General features: G+C 36.9%; 1 protein-coding gene across 3 annotated transcripts in view; it reads left to right on the top strand.

Annotated features, from left to right (window-relative positions):
- The window catches only part of CDK16 (cyclin dependent kinase 16), a 134,389-nt gene that overhangs the window by 5,281 nt on the left and 107,030 nt on the right, over nucleotides 1–22,078 (top strand). Inside the window, exons 3-4 of one of the 3 annotated variants that reach the window (XM_053695752.1) lie at nucleotides 855–1,013; nucleotides 19,082–19,212. In XM_053695752.1, coding sequence (XP_053551727.1) covers nucleotides 855–1,013; nucleotides 19,082–19,212 — 290 coding nt within the window. The remainder of the gene's footprint in view (nucleotides 1–854; nucleotides 1,014–19,081; nucleotides 19,213–22,078) is intronic. The other 2 variants (XM_053695753.1, XM_053695754.1) reach the window with 2 other exon arrangements.

Raw genomic sequence — 22,078 nt, 5'->3', positions numbered from 1 at the left:
TTCATGATTCAGACAGAGTATGTCATTTCAAACAAATTTCTACTTTACTTTTATTATCTAATTTTCTTTGTTCTTTTGGTATCCTTTGTTAACAAGCATACCTAGGTAAGCTCAGGAGTAGCAGAGCAGTAGTGTGAGCTAGCTTCTGGTTGGTGGTTGCACAAACATGCAACCTTGTTATTGGCTCACCCAACGTGCTGAGCTAGCTCCCAGAAGTATATTGCTACTCCTTCAACAAAGGATACAAAAAAAATGAAGCAAATTAGATAATAAAAGTAAACCAGAAAGTTGTTTTAATATTGCATGCTCTATCTGAATCATGAAAGTTTAATTATGACTTTACTGTCCCTTTAAAATAAAATATTAGCACTAATGAGGTGCAAACATGATTGGGATGAGAACGAGGTGATTGCCCATGTGCTGCTTTCTGTGCTTCCTCCGGTAAGTGAGCTTCCCTCCCCCCCCCCCCACCCTTGTTCCCCTTATTGTACCCTGAGGTGGCTGCACTATGTCACAAGCCATCTTTTTGCTGGAGATCAGACCGGTGAGTGGCCGCTTTGCATGTTGCTGGTTTAGGTCTTGCTGGGGTAAAATCTGGGGATTTTTCTTTTCTGTCTGTTTTTTATTTTTTCCTTTTTAGTTAATTTTTTTTTTCTTCCCTTGCTGTCTCCCTCTCTCCTGCACCTTCCCTCCCGCCTGGATCTATTATCCTCTTCTTTTCCATATCCTACAACTTACTTCATCCATCTCCCATTCTCCCTTCTCCTTTTTTTTTTTCTCCTTTTCCATCTTTTTCGTTCCATTGCCTCCTTCTGGACTTCGCTTTGGTTCCCCTCCTTGCCCCTCCCCCCCAGAGCCCATCGTCAGAAATGGGAGAAGCCTTTCGTCCCACAGCATGCAATCCTTCTTGCACCGCCACACAGCCAGCTCCTTCCAAAAGCCGCCCATCCCTCGGCCACACAGTGCTGTCTGCCGGAGCCTGAGCTCTTACCTGAACCGGAGTAGCAGACTAGGTACGTGTGTGTTTGTGTGTGGTCTTCCCTGCACGTTCCATGTAGTCCCTCTTGCACAACCCAAATACGGGCCCTCCATGTGGCCCTTTTGCGGCATTTCAGTATGTGCTCCTCTAGTTTTGTTTAGTGTCTCCCTCTTTAATCTTACGAAACCAGCTTGTTTCCCTGCTTTATGTCTTTGCTGTGCTTCTTTAGCGTGGACCTCTCCCTTATGTGTGTAGCTAGTTAGTAGTATCTTGTGCACCGTGTAACATTTGTGTCTTTTGCAACAGGTTATCCAAGACTGTATTTTAGTTCAACTCGAGAAAGTGGGAATAGTAATAAAAATCTAAGCACTTTATTGATGTATAATTATTTGTCTAAAAAAAAATACATACCAGTAAAGATCCTACATGTTTCATGCCCTTAGGCACTTTGTCAGGGATGGGAACCGGATAATAAACAATATTGTTCACTGACCACTTCAAAGATACACTAAACTTTCATGGCTCAGGTAAAAATGCATTTTTTTAAGACTTTCCAATGTACTTATATTATCCAATTTGCAATGCATTACTTGGAGCTAGCCAAACGCATTAGATCAGCCAGTGACAAGAGGCATATATGTCCAGCCACCAAACAGCTAGGCAGCTCCCAGTAAGTACATTGTTGATCCCAAACCTACCTAGGATACCTAGAGAACGAGGCAAATTTGAATAAAAGTCAATTGAAAAAGTTTTTTTTTGTTTTTTTTTAATTGACTGCTCTATTTAAGCCATGAAAGATTAATTTTTACTTTACTATCCCTTTTAAAAGGGCATTTTCCTCAAATTTGGTATTATTTTGCGGCAGTTAAACATGTAAAAAAAATTACACATGAGAAGTTATTTCAAAGCTAACATGGCTGGTCCGTTTTTTTTTTTGTTGTTTTTTTTTTTTTTTATTAGTTTTTTCTCATTGATTTTAATGGACCATTAAATGCAGTAGTATTGCATAATATAAAACATCATTTATGTAAGAACTTGTCTTTCTGTCATATAGGTGGTGAGAGTCCATGATTTGTTACATATGGGATATACATTCCTACCAGGAGGAGGCAAAGTTACCCAAACCTCAAAGCCTATAAATACCCTACTCATATCTATGTTTAACATATAGCCAAGAAGTGAGTTGTAAAAAAGGAGTAAGAAAAACATATAAAAATAAAGGAACAGGAAAAAATATGCGCTTTTTTAAAAAACAACCAATAGGTAGAGGACCTCGTGGAGTCTCGCCACCATGAAAGAAATTTAATTTATGTAAGTTTTTTTTTTTCTCCATGTAGGTGGCGAGAGTCCATGATTTGTTACATATGGGATATAATACCCAAGATGTGGAAGTCCACGAGTAACAAAATTAAAGGGAGGGATAAAATATAAACAGCTTTTTTTCGCTGAGAAATTATATCTAAAATAAAGTCTTTTAATAACTAAAAAACTCAAAAAAATGATAGGCAACAGAATCAAAGAGTGACCACTGCCTGAAGAGCCTTTCTACCAAAAGCTGCTTCTGAAGAGGCAAAAACATCAAAATGGTAAAATTATGCAAAGAAGACCAAGTGGCTGCTTTGCAGATTTGATCGACTGAAGCCTCTTTCTTGAAAGCCCAAGATATGGCAACTGATCTTGTAGAATGAGCTGTAATTCTTTGAGGCGGAGACTGACCCGCTTCCAAATAAGCTTTGTGAATCAGAAGTTTTAACCAAGAGGTTAAAGAAATAGCAGAAGATTTCTGACCCTTCCTTGAACCAGAGAAAATAACAAACTTGAAGTCTTTCTGAAATCTATAGTGACATCAACATAATATTTCAAAACTCTGACAACATCCAAAGAATGTAAAGTTTTTTTCAGTATCATTTTTAGGATTAGGACACAAAGAGGGAATGACAATTTCCCTGTTAATGTTGTTCTAATTAACAACCTTTGGCAAAAACTTGAAAGTAGTCCGCAGAACTGGTTTGTCTTGATGAAAAATCAGGTAAGGAGTTTCACAAGTAGGTCGGATAATTCAGAATCTCTTCTAGCAGAAGAGATGGTTAAAAGAAACAAAAAACTTTCCAAGAAAGTAGGAGCCTGTAAAATCTGCCACACTAGGTTGAGACTCTATGGAGGAGAAATAGATTTAATAACCGGTTTTATTCTGGGCAAAGCCTGAACAAAACGATGAATGTCTGGAAGATGAACAATCTTTCGGGAAAACATTACAGAAAGAGCAGATATCTGTCCTTTCAAGGTACTGGCAGATAAATCTCTATCTAAACCATCTTGAAGAAACTGAAGAATTTTAGAAATTTTAAATGAATGCCAAGAAAAATTATGTGGAACACCAAGAAATATGTTTTCCAAATTTTTATAATAAATTTTCCTGGAAACAGGTTTTCTTGCTTGAATCATAGTATTAATCACAGAGTCTGAAAAACCTCTGTGACTGAGAACTAGGTGTTCAATCTCCACGCCATTAAGTTCAGAGATTTTATGTCTGAATGAAAGAAGGGACCTTGAGACAGGTCTGGTCTTAGAGGAAGATGCCATGGCGGGTAGCTGGACATCCGAACTAGATCTGCATACCAAATCCTGAGAGGCCACACAGGAGCTATCAGAAGTACAGATGATTGTTCCATCTTGATTTTTGAAATCGCTCTGGGCAGTAGAATGAGTGCAGGAAATATATAAGCATATTGGAATGACCACGGGACTGCTAGAGCATCCATCATTACTGCCTGATGATCCCGTTACCTTGCAAGGTATCTGGGAAGTTTCTTGTTCAAACAAGAGACAATGAGATCTATTTGAGGAAGACCTCAGGTTTGAACAATTTGTAAGAATACATTCTGATGGAGAAACTATTCCCCCGGGTGTAGTGACTGACAGCTGAGATAATCTGCCTCCCAGTTGTCCACACCTGGGATGTGAATCGCAGTGATGAGACATAAATTGGTTTCTGCCCAAGAAAGTATACAGGATACTTCTTTCATGGCTAGGCAACTTCAAGTTGCCCTTTGAGGATTGACATATGCCACTGTTGTGATATTGTCTGTTTGAAAATGAAGGTAAGGTTCGTTCTTCAAAACAGGCCAAGCTTGAAGAGCTTTAAAAAGAGCACGGAGTTCTAAGATATTGATCGGAATCTTTGTTTCCTGAACATTCCAGACTCCCTGTACAGTCAGGGATACCCATGCTACTCCCCAACCCGTAAGACTCGCATCTGTTGTGATCACAGACCAGGTAGGGTGAACAAAGGAAGCCCCTTGAAGAAATTGGTGGTCTAGCCACCATGTTAGAGAAAAACGAGTGTTGGGATCCAAGAATTTTAGTTGTGATATTCGAGTATAATCCTTGCACCATTGGCGCAATATAATATAAGCATACACTTAACAAGTGCCCAAATAACTAAAAGTGTCTTATGAAGAAAAGAAGCATATGAGCAGAGGTAGATAATAGGAGTATGTAGATCTGTAAAGGGAGGCCGAATTGTCTTAATGCTAAACTCCCCATACATCCCTCTGACAATCACTAACTCTGAGGGGTAAACCAGACTTCAATATACGCTGAAGCACCTATCTTAAAGGGACACTGAACCCAAATTTTTTCTTTTGTGATTCAGATAGAGCATGCAATTGTAAGCAACATTCTAATTTACTCCTATTATCATTTTTCTTCGTTCTCTTGCTATCTTTATTTGAAAAGGAAGGTGTCTAAGCTTTTTTGGTTTAGTACTCTGGACAGCACTTTTTTATATTGGTGGATGAATTTATCCACCAATCAGCAAGAACCCAGGTTGTTCACTGAAAATGGGCCGGCATCTAAACTTACATTCTTGCTTTTCAAATAAAGATACCAAGAGAATGAAGAAAATTTAATAACAGGAGTAAATTAGAAAGTTACTTAAAATGTCATGCTCTATCTGAATCACAAAAGAAAAAATTGGGGTTCAGTGTCCCTTTAAGCACATCATACTTTAACCACCTTTAAAGGAGGCAAAGAAATATGAGTGAGGTAGGTGGAGTATTTATAGGCTTTGAGGTTTGGGAAACTTTGCCTCCTCCTAGTAGGAATGTATATCCCATATGTAACAAATCATGGACTCTCACCACCTATATGACAGAAAGACAATGCATTTTAAATGAGTAGTAGAATTTTTTTATTATTATTATTTTTTTGACAAAAATGACCTTCAGTCTGCCAGCCCCCTGTATTATGTGAATGCCATCAGTCAATTACAGACTCATAAACAAATTCACTATGATCTCTTGCACATGCCCAGTAGTAGCTGGTGCCTCAAAGTGTGCATATAAAAATACAATTTGATAATTGAAAAAAATTGGCAAAGCTTCTTAAAACTGCACGGTGAATCATGAATGTTTTAACTGTGACTCTAATGTCCCTTTAAAGGGACACTGAAACCAAATTTTAGCTTTTGTGATTTCAGATAGAGCATGCAATTTTAAGCGACTTTCTAATTTACTCCTATTATCAATTTTTCTTCATTCTCTTGCTATCTTTATTTGAAAAAGAAGGTATCTTAGCTAAGGAGCCAGACAACTTTTGGTTCAAACGCTGGACAACACCTGTTTATTAAAAACCAGAAAATAGAGAGACGCACTAAACTGAGACAGAACAAAAGCTAGAAAAACTTCCATGCTTGTCCACAAGGCCAGTGCCACTCAGGGTGCAGTCTCTTTTAGCACATTATGCCTTTCACAGAGAAAAAATATCCTGTAGCATATCAGTCCGACCCTGCCCAATGACAGTCCAGCGCCGAAATTCCAGGCTATTCTTCTCTGAACAAGAGAAAACAAACAACCTCAGACTTACGTTTCGGCTTCTCTTGGACCTCGTCAGTGAGGTGCAGTTGCATCTCTCTAGGGCATATGTGCAAGGAGTCCATGTCTGGTTTCCCATTTTTACTCATAGGGAGACCTAAGAGTAATTTGCATAAAAACAAGAAAATAGAGAGACACGCTAAACTTCTCTTTTTATTTATGCAAATTATGACACTTGGGGAAGTCTCCCTAAGTGTGATGCGGGAATCCAGACGTGGACCCGTTGCTCAATGTGCCTAGAGGGATATGGCTGCACCTCACTGACGAGGCCCACAATAGGCCGAAACGTACGTCTGGGGTTTTGCTGTTTGTCTTGTTCAGAGAGGGATTGCCTGGTATTTCAGGGCTGGACTGTACTGTGAAGTCAGGATCAGACTGATATGCTACAGGAAAGTTCTTCTCTGTGAAAGGCACATGTTAAGCAAAAAGAGGCTGCTTCTAGGGTGGTAACTAGCCATAGAACAAGCTATTATGCTATTGTTTGTTCCCAGGTTGAGCGCTTCTCTCTTTTTTTTTTTTTATTTAAGCACTTGTTTATTGGTGGGTAAATTTATCCACCAATATGAAACAAGCAGTATCAGCCATCACCTGGGTCACTTGCACGCCACGTAGGGGTACCACCAAACCCTAGTAATCATATCAAATAAGATACAAAAGCTGTGGCAGCAACAGCTTTTGGATCTTAAATTTATCCACCAATCAGCAAAACAACCCAGGTTGTTCACCAAAAATTGGCCAGCATCTAAACTTACATTCTTGCTTTTCAAATAAAGATACCAAGAGAATGAAGAAAATTTGATAATAGGAGTAAATTAGAAAGTTGCTTAAAATTGCACGGTTTATTTCTTTTTGCATATGTTAGAGTGGACTGTTTTATAGAGGTGATTTTATTTATATTTTTGTTCTTTTTTTTAAAAAAAATTGGAAAGTGTTTTATGCAATGAGAAGTGAACAGTTACGAGGTGCAGCATGTTTTTCTGCAGGATATTAGTTTCACTGATAATCACTTGCTTATTGGCTGATAGGTACTTCTGCTAATGCTCATTTGTTGAAAGTCACTTCCTGCTAATGCTTATTGGCTGATAGGTACTTGCTGCTAGATTGGTATTTCCTGCTAATGCTCATTGGTTGATAGTCACTTCCTGCTAATGCTTATTGGCTGATAGGTACTAATTGCTAATGCTTTTTAGTTCATAGGTACTTCCTGTTAATGGAGCATTAGGGATGTGCCTATAATTCATAGTTTTAGTAGGAAATACACAAGTGATGTGTATATGCGAGTAAGGCCAGATAAAAATAAGCTCTTGTACTGATCTAAGTAATCCATGCAGGGCATGGATTATATTAAAGGGGCAGTAAAAGTAAAAAATAATGTTACATCATTCTGTAATTATGTAACATTATCTTAGCGACAGTTTGAAAAATATATATATTTTTTTTTTTTACAGTTACCTCTTTTTCTCTCCAGATCAGGTCCTCTTTTCAAAAGCAGTTTGCGGGCGCGCTGTGATTAGCAATTGCGCTATTGAAATAAATGTAGCTCGCTACCAGATCAGAGTGGGAGCACGCTACATTTAGTTCAAGAGCAAAATTGGGTGCGCTGTGATTAAACAGCGCGCCTGCGAACCGCTTTTGAAAAGAAGACCTGATCAGAAGACCCTGGAGAGGAAACGAGGTAGATGTAACTTTGGGGGCTAAAGTCTCTCAATGTTTTTTCTTTTTTTTTCTTCAAGCTGTTGCTAAGATAATGTTACATAATTCTGCACTATTATCATTTTTTTTTAGTTCTCTTTGTATCTTTCGTTGAAAAAGCAGGATTGTAAGCATAGAAGCCGGCACATTTTTGGTTCAGCACCCTGGATAGCGCTTGCTGATTGGTGGCTACTTTTAGCCACCAATCAGCAAGCTCTATCCAGGTGCTGAAGTAAAGATGGGCTGGTTCGTAAGCTTACATTCCTACTTTTTCAAATAAAGATATAAAAAGAACAAAGAAAAAATGTATAATAGGAGTAAATTAAAAAGTTACTTGAAATTGCATGCTCTATCTGAATCATGAAAGTTTAATTTTGACTGTCCCTTTTTTAAATATGCAAAATGATTCAAGCAAAAATCTGTTTATGTAGCAATGCATTTCATTCTTTTTGAGAAACAAATATATCCCTTTGTTCGGATGCTTGGTTCCTACATACAGATACTTGAATGGAAAAAAAATGCCTCTGTTTAATTCTACATTTATTTATTTTTTACCAAGATTTTTTTTTTAGAATAAACATGTTAAATGTTTATATATATATATATATATATATATATATATATAACACATAGAAACACCCAGCACTCACCAGCTAGCTCACAGCTAAGATAAAATCACAACTGGAAAGGTTAGTCACCGCATCTGGCCAAATGGGAAAGCTCAGGCACCACGTCAAGGTCCTTTCCACCGCCTGAGTCCCTAACACAGCCACACCATCATGCGAGCTCACAAAGCCAAACAAACTGAGAACAAAGAAGGGGTGCACAGGTGGCTGTAATCACCCATAGAAAATACAAAACATGGAAGGGAACTGCACTCCAAGACCGGATCAGGTACACATCCTGTGACTCAGTAACATCCAGCCCTGGGTGCTAAATAGCACTCCAAAAAAGCTGTGATGTCACCAGAGCCACAGGCAGTTAACCCCAGTCCGGAATGGGTGCAAGAACCAAGGGAGATTACAAATAAAAAGTAATACAACACATAGAAACACCCAGCACTTACTTTTTATTTGTAATCTCCCTTGTTTCTTGCACCCATTCCGGACTGGGGTTAACTGCCTGTGGCTCTGGTGACATCACAGCTTTTTTGGAGTGCTATTTAGCACCCAGGGCTGGATGTTACTGAGTCACAGGATGTGTACCTGATCCGGTCTTGGAGTGCAGTTCCCTTCCATGTTTTATATATATATATATATATATATATATATATATATATATATATATATATATATATATATATATATATATATATATATATATATATATATATATATATATATATATATATATATATATATATATATATATATATATATATATATATATATATATATATACAGGTGGCCCTCGTTTTACAACGGTTCAATTTACACCGTTTCAGAATAAAAACCTTTTTTTCCAGTCATGTGACTGCTATTGAAAAGCATTGAGAAGCAGTGCATTTATTAAAATAGCCAGTAGGTGGAGCTGTCTGCTTGTGTTGCAGCAAAGCCAAGCAAGCTTAAATTAATCAGTTTAACCAGACCTGAGCTATCGAGCAGATTTCAAAGGAACAAGATCTTCCTGTCTATAAATCAGTCCAGATTGGAATGCATTGAAAGAACTGTTTGCAGAAAAATGCAAGTGAAGTCTGTGTTGTGTGATTATTTTATTAGGTTTATAATGCTGTTTAGCAAATGTTTTTGTTTATTTAACTTAGTTTAATTATATATTCTGTGTTGTGTGAATATTTTATTAGGTTTATAATGCTGTTTAGCATTTAAAGTCTTCATTTCAAAGCTTTAAACATAATGTATTAGGTGTTACTTATGACAATTTTGAGAGGGGCCTGGAACCTAACTCCCTCACTTTCCATTGTCTTAAATTATAAACTGGGTTTCAATTTACAACGGTTTCGATTTACAACCATTCCTTCTGGAACCTAACCCCGGCGTAAACTTAGGGCTACCTGTATGTATGTGTGTGTGTATATATATATATATATTTATATAAAATCATGTATTTTCTGAAACAAAGATATTGAATGTGCAACATTTGTTTAGAATGAATAGAACAACCATTCATTTTAACAAATGTGCCAAAATATTCCCCAATCCTAACATAGGGGAAGTAGAATCTTTACAATCTCCGCCAAGCACTCGGATGCAACTAGAATTAAACCTGTTTCTGCCTGCAGCTACCTGCAAGTTGCTTGACGACCTTGGCTTTGCTTCTTGCATTAATCATTTGATTTATGTTGTTTTTTTTGTTGCAAAAAATAAAATAATAATACTAAATATAACAAGATGAAATAAAATGCAAACATGCAACTTGACTATACTATTGACCTAATTTCACTTGAAACAGGTATTTTACATGATTGTTTGTATATATATATATATATATATATATATATATATATATACTGTGTGTGTGTATGTACAGTGGATATAAAAAGATAAAAAGTCTACACACCCCTGTTAAATTGTCAGGTTTCTGTGATGTAAAAAAATGAGACAAAGATAAATAATTTCAGAACTTTTTCCACCTTGAATGTGACCTATAAACTACACAACTCAATTAAGGTGGAGGGAAGTAAACAAAAACAAAAACGTAAAATAATGTGGTTGCATAAGTGTTCACACCCTCTTTTATAACTGGGGATGTAGCTGTGTTCAGAATTAAGCAATCACATTCAAAACCATGTTAAATAATTCATCACACACCTGCCATAATTTAAAGTGCCTCTGATTAAGCCTGAATAAAGTTCAGCTGTTCGAGTAGGTCTTTCCTGACATTTTCTTAGTCGCGTCCTACACAAAAGCCATGGTCCGCAGAGATCTCCCAAAGCATCAGAGGGATCTCACTGTTAAAAGGTATCAGTTAGGAGAAGGGTACAAAAGAATTTCCAAGGCATTAGATATACCATGGAACACAGTGAAGACAGTCATCATCAAGTGAAGAACATATGGCACAACAGTGATATTACCAAGAACTGGATGTCCCTCCAAAATTGATGAAAAGACGAGAAGAAAACTGGTCTGGGAGGCTACCAAGAGGCCTACAGCAACATTAAAGGAGCTGCAGGAATATCTGGCAAGTACTGGCTGTGTAGTACATGTGACAACAATCTCCCGTATTCTTCATATGTTTGGGCTTTGGTTAAGACGCCAAGACGGAAGCCTTTTCTTACGAAGAAAAACATCCGAGCCCAGCTAAATTGAGCAAAAACACATCTGAAGTTTCCCAAAAGCATGTTGCTAAAGGTGTTCTGGTCTGATGAAACCAAAGTTGAACTTTTTGGCCATAATTCCAAAAGATATGTTTGGCGCAAAAACAACACTGCATATAACCAAAAGAACACCATACCCACAGTGAAGCATAGTGGTGGTAGCATCATGCTTTGGGGCTGTTTTTCTTCAGCTGGAACTGGGTCCTTAGTCAAGATAGAGGGAATAATGAACAGTTCCAAATACCAGACAATATTGGCACAAAACCTTCAGGCTTCTGCTAGAAAGCTGAACATGAAGAGGAACTTCATCTTTCAGCATGACAATGACCCAAAGCATACATCCAAATCGGGACAGTATACTGTAAAATAGTTTTTCCCTTAATGTGTTTACAATTGCTTTTTTTACCAACTGCAGAGTAAAAAATGTATGAAAATTAGCTTTTTAAGGTTTATTTCTGTATATTAAAGCTCTGATTTTGTGTTTTGAAGCCACAGCCTAATAAAATAGGTTGAGCTTGTAGGTATAATCAGATCTCATTACTTTATAACATTGTGCACATATACCTGCTTCTTTATCTTATATCTGTAGGTATAATCAGATCTCATTACTTTATCACATTGTGTACATATACCTGCTTCTTTATCTTATATCTGTAGGTATAATCAGAACTCATTACTTTATCACATTGTGTACATATACCTGCTTCTTTATCTTATATCTGTAGGTATAATCAGATCTCATTACTTTATAACATTGTGCACATATACCTGCTTCTTTATCTTATATCTGTAGGTATAATCAGATCTCATTACTTTATCACATTGTGTACATATACCTGCTTCTTTATCTTATATCTGTAGGTATAATCAGATCTCATTACTTTATCACATTGTGTACATATAAATGCTTCTTTATCTTATATCTATAGGTATAATCAGATCTCATTACTTTATCACATTGTGTACATATACATGCTTCTTTATCTTATATCTGTAGGTGTAATCCGATCTCATTACTTTATCACATTGTGTACATATACCTGCTTCTTTATCTTATATCAGTAGGTATAATCGGATCTCATTACTGTATCACATTGTGTACATATACATGTCTTTATCTTATATCTGTAGGTATAATCAGATCTCATTACTTTATCACATTGTGTACATATAAATGCTTCTTTATCTTATATCTGTAGGTATAATCAGATCTCATTACTTTATCACATTGTGTACATATACATGCTTCTTTATCATATATCTGTAGGTATAATCAGATCTCATTACTTTATCACATTGTGTACATATACATGTCTTTATCTTATATCTGTAGGTATAATCAGATCTCATTACTTTATCACATTGTGTACATATAAATGCTTCTTTATCTTATATCTGTAGGTATAATCAGATCTCATTACTGTATCACATTGTGTACATATACATGCTTCTTTATCTTATATCTGTAGGTATAATCAGATCTCATTACTTTATCACATTGTGTACATATACATGTGTCTGTATCTTATATCTGTAGGTATAATCAGATCTCATTACTGTATCACATTGTGTACATATACATGTGTCTTTATCTTATATCTGTAGGTATAATCAGATCTCATTACTTTATCACATTGTGTACATATACATGTGTCTGTATCTTATATCTGTAGGTATAATCAGATCTCATTACTTTATCACATTGTGTACATATACATGCTTCTTTATCTTATATCTGTAGGTATAATCAGATCTCATTACTGTATCACATTGTGTACATATACCTGCTTCTTTATCTTATATCTGTCCTTAAAACAATCACCAATACTTTGAGAGAACAATGGAAAATCAACATTTTATTACCTTATCTCTGCTATATCGCACTGGGAGTGTAATTTCTTCTGCTGGCTGTGTTTACAAAGCTTATCTATAGCTGGTACGCGCGGCCACAAACTTTCAGAATAGGTGGGGATACCACATGCTAAATAAACAATTTCAAATGCCAATATAAGGGTAAAGGAGCTACTTGTAAACAATTTAATAGACTCCAGCAGGTAAAGTGGATCATTGGGAACAAATTAAAGGGGAGAAAATGTTTGAGTAAACTGTCCCTTTAACGTTTTGGGATGGCCCAGCCAGAGCCCAGACCTGAATCCAATTCAAAATCTGTGGGGTGATCTGAAGAGGGCTGTGCACAGGAGATGCCCTTGCATTCTGACAGATTTAGAGTGTTTTTGCAAAGAAGAGTGGGCAAATCTTGCCACGTCAAAATGTGCCATGCTGAAAAACTCATACCCGAAAAGATTGAGTGCTGTAATAAAATCAAAGGTTGCTTCAACAAAGTATTAGTTTAAGGGTGTTCACACTTATGCAACCATATTATGGTTTCCCTTTACCTAAAAGATTTCAGTTTGTTTTTCAATTGAGTTGTACAGTTTATAGGTCACATTAAAGGTGGAAAAAGTTCTGAAATTATTTATCTTTGTCTCATTTTTTTACATCACAGAAACCTGACATTTTAAGAGGGGTGTGTAGACATTTTATATCCAATGTATGCATGTGTGTATAATTTTATATATATATATATATATATATATATATATATATATATATGTGTGTGTGATATAAGTCTGCAGACTGCCCCCTTATTTCAGCTCTTTTGACAGACTTGAATTTTAGCCAATCAGTGCTGACTCATAAGTAACTCCACAGGAGTGAGCACAGTTATCTATATGACACACATGAACTAGTGCTGTCTAGCTGTGAAAAACTGAGATAAGGGATTAGAAATTAGCATATGAGCCTACCTAGGTTTAGCTTTAAACATAGAATACCAACAGAACAAAGCAACTTTGATGATAAAAGTAAATTGGAAAGTTGAAATTGCATTCCCTATCTGATTCATGAAAGTTTAATTTTGACTCTGTCTCTTTAAACTGAGAAGGCAAAGTTCAATCAAGGAAACCGCATTAAGCGAGTTTTTATTCTGTTTGATGATTCCTGAATTCGCTGAGTTATAATTTTAGTAAGAAATAGCAGAATAACATCAGGGTGTAATATTGTTCTTGAGAAAACCAACTGCCTCTTTAGCAGTTTTTTTGTTGAAGTGTTAAAGCATTGGTGGTATTCAAAGTTGAAGTGAAATTGTGAATTTTGTTTTCATTAACAACGATTTGCTGCCCTGTGGTATCAGAATATAAAAGGTCTTGTGTAGCTTTATATGTTTAAAGGGACGTGACTGTCAAAATTAAACTTTCATAGTTCAGAAAGAATATACAATTTTTAAGACTTTTCAGTGTACTGTTAATAAATTGACTTTATTCTTTTGGTATCCTTTGATGAAAAGCACAGATAGGTAAGCTCAAAAGCAGAAATGTATAATTGGTGGCTACACACATATGCATCTTGTCATTGGCTCACCAGATGTGTTCAGCTAGCTCTCAGTAGTGCATTTCTACGTAGGAGCTGACTTTACTTATGTGTTTAAGCCCATTAGTAGGCGTTTACACACCTTTTTATTTAAGCAAGAGCGTAATAATAATGAGCTCTAACACATATAAAACATTTAGTTTTTTGCATTTTTATGCCTGATCTCGCTTATGATATATTTAACCCCTACAAAGGTGTTAAACACACAGGTAAAGATGGTACCAAGCATTGCGGGAAATGGATATATTGTATAATTCTTTGATTGCTGGCTGTAATTTTTCTTATCCAAGGTGTTTACCGTCTCTTAAAATTTAGTCCATGTCCTCCCTGAGTGTCTTAAAGAGACAGTAAACATTGAGATTTTTTTTATAAAATGCATCCTGCTGATTTCTTGTGGCTAACCCTGCTACATATGTTTCCCTAATTAGCTTTTTAACTGATAACTGCCAAACAATGCGTTGCGCACTAACGCTATGAAGGTGGCAACACAACAGAAATCTCTAATTACAGGGTGTTTACTTTCCCTTTTAAACTCCAATGTAATCCCCAATAAATAAATTAAAGGGACATAATTGCCAAAATATTTATTTTATTAATCATGAAAAATAAATACATTGGTGTTCTTTTGTTGAAGAGTATACCTAGGTAGGTAGTGTGCATTTGTCTGGAGCACTATATAGCAGCAGTTTTGCTAGAATGCTTTTGAAGCGACATGAAAGTTTTTATATTCACTTCTAATATCACATTTATACTTTTGTTGTTTTGTTTTTCTCAGCAGCAGCACTGCACTGTTGGGCCCTAGCTTGTGATTGGTGTCATTGGCTCAGATCTGTTCAGCTAGCTCCCAGTAGTTCATTGCTGCTCTGTAGCTGAATTTAATTATGTGTTTAATCTCTTTACGGAGGTTAAACACATAGGGCTCCATATACTAAGCAGCATATGCCGCTTTTGGAGCCTTTGCATGAGTGAGCTTACGGCAATGTAAGAAGCAGCGATCGCACGATCATGGTGGAGATAAATCACCCGAATATGTTTGTTCAGGCTGATTGACAGGCCCTGCTCTTGCGCGGGAGCAGGGGGCGGCACTGCACAAGCAAATGCTTATGTATTAGTACTTGTGGGCAGCGACTACAGTGTCCACTGTCCTTGGCCGAGAAGACAGATGGACAGGGTGACCCTTTTCCGCCCACACACTAGTACAATGGGCCTATAGTTAAATGCTTAACCTATAAAGAGCATTTTCTGTTTCTTTAAGAACTAGATAGTAGCTGTGTTTGCAAATAAATAAAGGGACACTTAGTTCAAAATTGAACCTTGATGCAGTTTTAAACAACTTTACAATTTACTTCCATTATCAAATTCTGCTCAGTCTTTTTATCTGCATACTTTCTGAGGCACCAGCTCCTAACTGAGCACGTACAAGGGTTCACACTAGGGCTGGGCGATATGGGGAAAAATTAAAATCCCAATTTTGGACCCCAAAAAACGCAGTGTTTTTTTTTTTTTTTTTTTTTTTAAAGCACTCTTAAATATAAATTTCTCCCTAAAAAATGCATTAAACTGTACAGAATCTTAAAGTACATATTTCTCATTGACCAATACACACAACAAAACTAGTTTAAATAAAATATAAGTGCAAACAGATACCTGACGTGCAAGTAATACGTTTTAAGAGTTCACTGTCCTTAAAGGTGAAGGTCAATTTGGAAGAATTAGTGCCAGGTTTTTAATAAACCTATTAAAAACAAAGGCACTTTAATAAATCAAAATTGACATTTCACTCCTTTTTCTTCAAAGTTTACCTTTTAATCCTGAGTGCCGCTCCAGCGATTCCCCCGGCCGTCGCAAGCCTCTTCTTATGTCAGAAATGACAAATCCAACTTCCTCCGATCACGGCTTCCCCCCCCGGGGGGAATCATGGCCTGATGCAACACTGTGATTGGAGGAAGCCGGATTTGTCATTTTGGACCCGCAAAGAGGGCTTGCGACGGGCGGAGGAAGCTCTGCAGCGGCTGACAGGATTAAAAGGTAAGTTTTTGAAGAAAAGGAGTGAAATGTCAATTTTTGATGAATTAAAGTGCCCTTGTTTTTAATAGATTTATTAAAAAACGGGCACTAATTCATTCAAATTGACCTTCACTTTAATTAAATTTGTCAATATTTATTCTGTTCTTTACAGACATACCTTTTTAAATAATATTGGTTTAGTTTTATTATTCATAAAGTCTTAAATAATTGGTATAATTATTACTCTATGAAAAGACAATTATAGTGTAAAATTTAACAATAGCATTAGCGACCCATCAATTCTAAAAGGTTAGATACTACATAATTAAAGTACTGCTTAGGGGCCGCAGAGAAGTGCTGGTGCCAAACTGAAACTGTGGATAACCTATACGCAGCAGCACTATCCACTTCCATGCATGATGGAAAAAGATTGTTTAACATTCATTATCTTAGGAGTAGAAAACGAGCGAATAAGGCTGTTTTGTTGTAGGATTAGAAAGTGTCATTATTTCTGTGATATAATACAAAAATGGCAAGGCAAAGCTTGACAGAGAGGCTACTAAATAAAAATAAAAAACGTGCAAATCTGAAGTTACTGCAATTGTTACGCTCCTTTGATTTGACTGATCAGTTCTCACTACGAAGTGTAATGTGCTGTGAAGCTGCATATTACCCAGCTGACCCGTTACAATCCCGGTCAAGGTAGACACTATACGGCAGTATGTACAGCGTACCAGACATGTGGGTTTGCTACGGGAACATTGCTTTGTGTTAAGCACACAGACTCCTGTACCATGCCATGCCTAGCACACATTCTCTGCCTACCTATACAGCACAGGGGATATGAGTAAGCCCTCCGGGGACCATACAGAAGTAATCACACGGTCAGTCACTGCTCCTCCAGTTTTATTTTCTTTACATAAGGGGCTCCACCACTCTCCTACAATAAATGAAGAATTCATGGAGCATAGCGCAAGCGCAGATTCACAGCCTCTTCCTCATGTCCGTAAATTTCTGAATGCGTCACCGCAGAGATCAGAGGTACTTAAGTAGCATTTGTACGTCGTAGGGGGCGGGGCTAAACATTGTGTACTCTCACAGTTTTTAAATTGAGGCGGTTAATCGCGATTTAAAACCGCATATGCGGTTAATCGTTCAGCCCTAGTTCACAATGTATACATAGGATTCTATGATTGGCTAATGCCTGTCACATGATACAGTGAGCAGGGAAATGGAAACAACCTTTGAAATTCCTCAAAAACATCTACTGGTAATTTTGAAAATCAATTTTTTTTTCTATTGTCTTTTTATTATGCATTAGCTGATAATGCAATTCCACTTTATTTAATAGAGGGACAGTTTGCTTATAAAACAATTTATGCAGATGTGCAATTCGGTGCTGATATATACATAATGATATGTACGTCTCTTTAAGTAACTACAGCCACTCCCTGCAATTAGTCAGACATCTACGTCCGTGTTTCACAGCCTTTTTGTAAAGCCACACCTCACAATGTCAATTTATATTATCAAACACATTGCTCATAAATACCAAGAGCCACCTATATTATAACTTCTGGCTCCAAACAGTTGGAATTTTCTAAATATAATTATTTTGATTATATTTTTGACTCCTCAATTTTACACATAACTCTCCTGCATATCTACTGGATTCTCACAGCTCTTTTTGGCTGAGTCTCCTGATGCTTTCTATATCTAGGCTTAGGTTTGTATTAGAATGCCCATACTACCCTACTACAGTATGCTGAAAACACACAGGGCAAACATTGGGAGATATAATTATGTAAATATGCATGCATCTTCTTTGCCTTCACGCTTCCCAGATGTATATACCACATCTATATTTTATATCTGGTGGTCATCTAAGGCATGAGATCCACTCATATTCAGCCATGTGTGCACTGCTTTTGCTCTCTGATAAACTGTTACTGCCCAGTATCACCCCTATAGGGACATCTCTTACTTCCACGCTCCTGTGTGACGCTCTACTCCATAGTTTCACAACTGCGGTCCTCAATTACCCCCAACAGGGCAGGTTTTCATTATAGCTAAACTAGTGCACAGGTGAAATAATCAGATGATGTGTGAGAGCAAGTTAGTAACCATGGTTACTGATCAGCGGATTATTTCACCTGTGCACTGGTTCAGCAATAATGTAAACTTGACCTGTTGGGGGGTACTTGAGGACCGTGGTTGAGAAAAACTGCTCTACTCCATGCCTTGTTTACCTCTTAAATAACCCCTCCCCACTCTTTTCTATATCTCTAAAACTTTTACCTCACCTTGATTTTTCTCTTCCTCTTCTTCATTGTTTTTTTCTTTTTAGAACACCACCTTTAATATTAAAGGGAGAGTAAAGTCAAATTAAACTTTAATGATATAGAGAGAACATGCAAATTTCACCTCCAATTTACTTCTAATTTGCTTTGTTCTCTTCTTATCCTTTGTTGTAAAGCACATTTAGATATGTTAAGGAGCAATGATGCACTACTGTGAGCTGGCTGGTGTTTTGTGCCTGCTCGTATATGCCTCTTGTCATTGGCTCACCGGATGTGATCAGCTAGCTCCCAGTAGTGTATTTCTGCACCTTCAACAAAGGATACCAAGAGAAAGAAGCATATGTAATAGAAGTAAATTGGAAAGTTGTTTAATAGTGTATTTTCTATCTGAGTCATGAGAGAAACAATGTGGGTACCGTGTCCCTTTAAGTGCTGTACATACGGACGTATTAAGGCAGAGGTCGCGTAGTAGACCCTACTCATCTCCCTTATTTCTCTAATTCTCTCTTCTTGTCTCTATGTCTAGAGATTGTGCACGAAGATCTCAAGATGGGATCTGATGGGGAGAGTGACCAAGCATCCGGCTCTTCGGATGAAGTTCAGTCACCAGTACGAGTGAGGATGAGGAATAACGCGGCGCGCAAAATATCCACAGAGGTAACGGCAAGAAACAAGTTCTATCTATAGATAAATAAACATTCCTGTTCTACTATTGTTACACACACAAAACACTTTAAAGGGACACTGTACTGTAAATGAGTCACCTTTAATGCATTCACAGTGACATTTGCATGGTATGACATGTACTGGCAATAGTTTAGGTTTATTTTTGCAATTGAAATCGATGTTTGTGCATTGAAACCACCGCCTATAATGAAATTGACAATAGCCAAGTGTTGGCTTTGTGTATAGAGAGAGAGTGAGATAAGATACGGAGATCTCCTGTTTCTTTAGTCTGAGCCCATTTGAATGGGCATGCTCTTGAGAGCCGATGTTTGTGGTTTCAGTGAGCAAAACCAGCCATTTCAAATACAAAAAACAATCAAAAGGAACAATCTTCTTTACATTTAATGCAATGCAGCTAATATTACATGTCATGAGAAACACATTAAAGGGACTTGAAACCCAAACATTTTCATATTTAGATACAGAATTCAATTTTAAACAACTTTCCTGTTTACGTCTATTATCAATTTTGCTTAATTCTCTTGGTATCCTTTATTGAAGAAGCAATGTACTACTGGGAGCTAGCTGAACACATCAATGATAAGAGGTTTAAATGTGCAGCCACCAATCAGCAGCTAGCTCCTAAACCTACCTAGGTTTTCTTTTCAACAAAGGATACCAAGAGAACAAAGCAAATAAGATAAAAGAAGTAAATTAGAAAGTTGATTAAAATTGAATTCTCCATCTGACTCATCAAAGAAATATTTTCGGTTTCATGTCCCTTTTAATAAGAAAAAGATTTTATAGTACAGTGTCCCTTTAAAGGGATGCGAAGGACCACATTAAAGTTTCATGGTTCTGATTAGAGCATTCAATTTTCAATTTTTTTCTTCTATTAAATGTGTTTTGTTCTCTTGGCATCCTTTGTTGCAATACATACCTAGATAGGCTCAGGAGCAGCAATTCACTACTGGGCACTAGCTGGTGACTGCACATCTCTGACTCTTGTCATTGCCAGATAGCTCCTAGTTGTGCATTGCTGTTCCTGAGCTAACCTAGGTTTACTCTTCAACAAAGGGTACTAGAAGAATTAAGCAAATGTGAAAATAGACGTAAATTGGAAAGTTGTTTAAAATGTATTTTCTGTGTGAATTTTGTCTTTACTATGAGTTACCTACACAAGTCTTATTTATGTCAGCAGACCAAGCAGTAATGTTTAGTTTGCATAAATATCCAAATATAGCAAAAAAACACCATATGGCGTGAAGAAAAACATGTTTTTTTGTCTTGTCAAGATAAACAGAACACACAACTTATTTTATTAATATTTCCATTGGGAACTATATAGTTCCAGATTTAGCATCAACATGTTTTCTCTGAATCGCAAAAGGAAAAAAAAAAGGGGTTGCATGTCCCTTTAAAGGGATACTCAGGTCAAATTAAACTTTCATGATTCAGATACAGCATGTCATTTTAAACAACTTCCCAATTTATTTCCATTTAAAAAAAAATGTGCGCAGTCTTTTATATTTACACTTTTTTGAGTCACCAGCTCCTACTGAGCATGTGCAAGAACTCAGACTATACGTATATCCATTTGTGATTGGCTGATGCCTGTCACATGATACAGGAGGAGTGGAAATAGACATAACTTTGAAATGTGTTAGACAAAAATCTACTACTCATTTGAAGTTCAGACTAAGTGCTATTGCATTGTCTTTTTATCATGCATTTGCTGATTGTGCAAATCTACTCTATTTACTGGTGCTTTAAGGACACAAATAGCCTAATTGAACAGTGGAACCCCTCTTTATTTTTAATACTGAGTCTTATGATATATTTATATGGCAAAGAAGACGATGAGGGTGTTTTTAGAGTCACCAGTAGTATACAGTTTTTGATATAACAATCACCTGACCGCAGGATGCACATAAGACTTCATTTGAAATAGGAGCTTTGCCTTTTTAAATTAAAGGGACACTGAACCCAATTTTTTTCTTTTGTGATTCAGATAGAGCATGCAATTCTAAGCAACTTTCTATTTTACTCCTATTATCAATTGTTCTTCGTTCTCTTGCTATCTTTATTTGAAAGAGAAAGTCCAGAACATTGGACAGCATTTGTTTATTGGTGGATGAATGTGTCCACCGATCAACAGGAACAACCCAGGTTGTTCACCAAAATTGGCCGGCATCGAAACTTACATTCTTGCTTTTCAAATAAAAATACCAAGATAATGAAGAACATTTGCTAATAGGGGTAAATTAGAAAACTGCTTAAAATTGCATGCTCTATCTGAATCACAAAATAAAAATTTGGTTTCAGTGTCCCTTTAAAGTGAAGGTCAATTTTCATCAATGAGTGCCCGGTTTTTAAAAATACTTTTTAAAACAGGGGCACTTTCATTGATGAAAATTAACATTGCACTGGATTTTAAGAAATACTTACCTTTTTCTCCTGCAAAACCGGATCGCCGATCTCAGCCTCAGTTCCTCTGTAGTGACGTCAGAAATGACAAAAACCGGCTTCCTCCAATCATGGCTTGCACCCCAGAGCGTCCAGCTCGTGATGCCTGGCTGTGATTGGAGGAAGCCAGTTTCGTCATTGCTGTTGTCTACAGCAGGAAGAAGAAGGAGGGAGATCGTCGATCCGGCTTTGCAGAAGTAAAAGGTAAGTATTTCTTAAAATCCAGTGCAATGTTAATTTTCATCAATGAAAGTGCCCCTGATTTTAAAAGTATTTTTAAAAACCGGGCACTCATTGATGAAAATTGACCTTCACTTTAAGGAGAGCTTCACATCTCACTGTGTATTGTGGGTGTGGTCATGGTCACTTATGTGACACTCACCTCCTTATG

Source organism: Bombina bombina, chromosome 12, assembly GCF_027579735.1.
Source record: "Bombina bombina isolate aBomBom1 chromosome 12, aBomBom1.pri, whole genome shotgun sequence".
NCBI classification, from domain to species: domain Eukaryota; kingdom Metazoa; phylum Chordata; class Amphibia; order Anura; family Bombinatoridae; genus Bombina; species Bombina bombina.
Note: the sequence above shows the minus strand (reverse complement) of the source record. Positions and strands in the feature narration are given on the sequence as shown.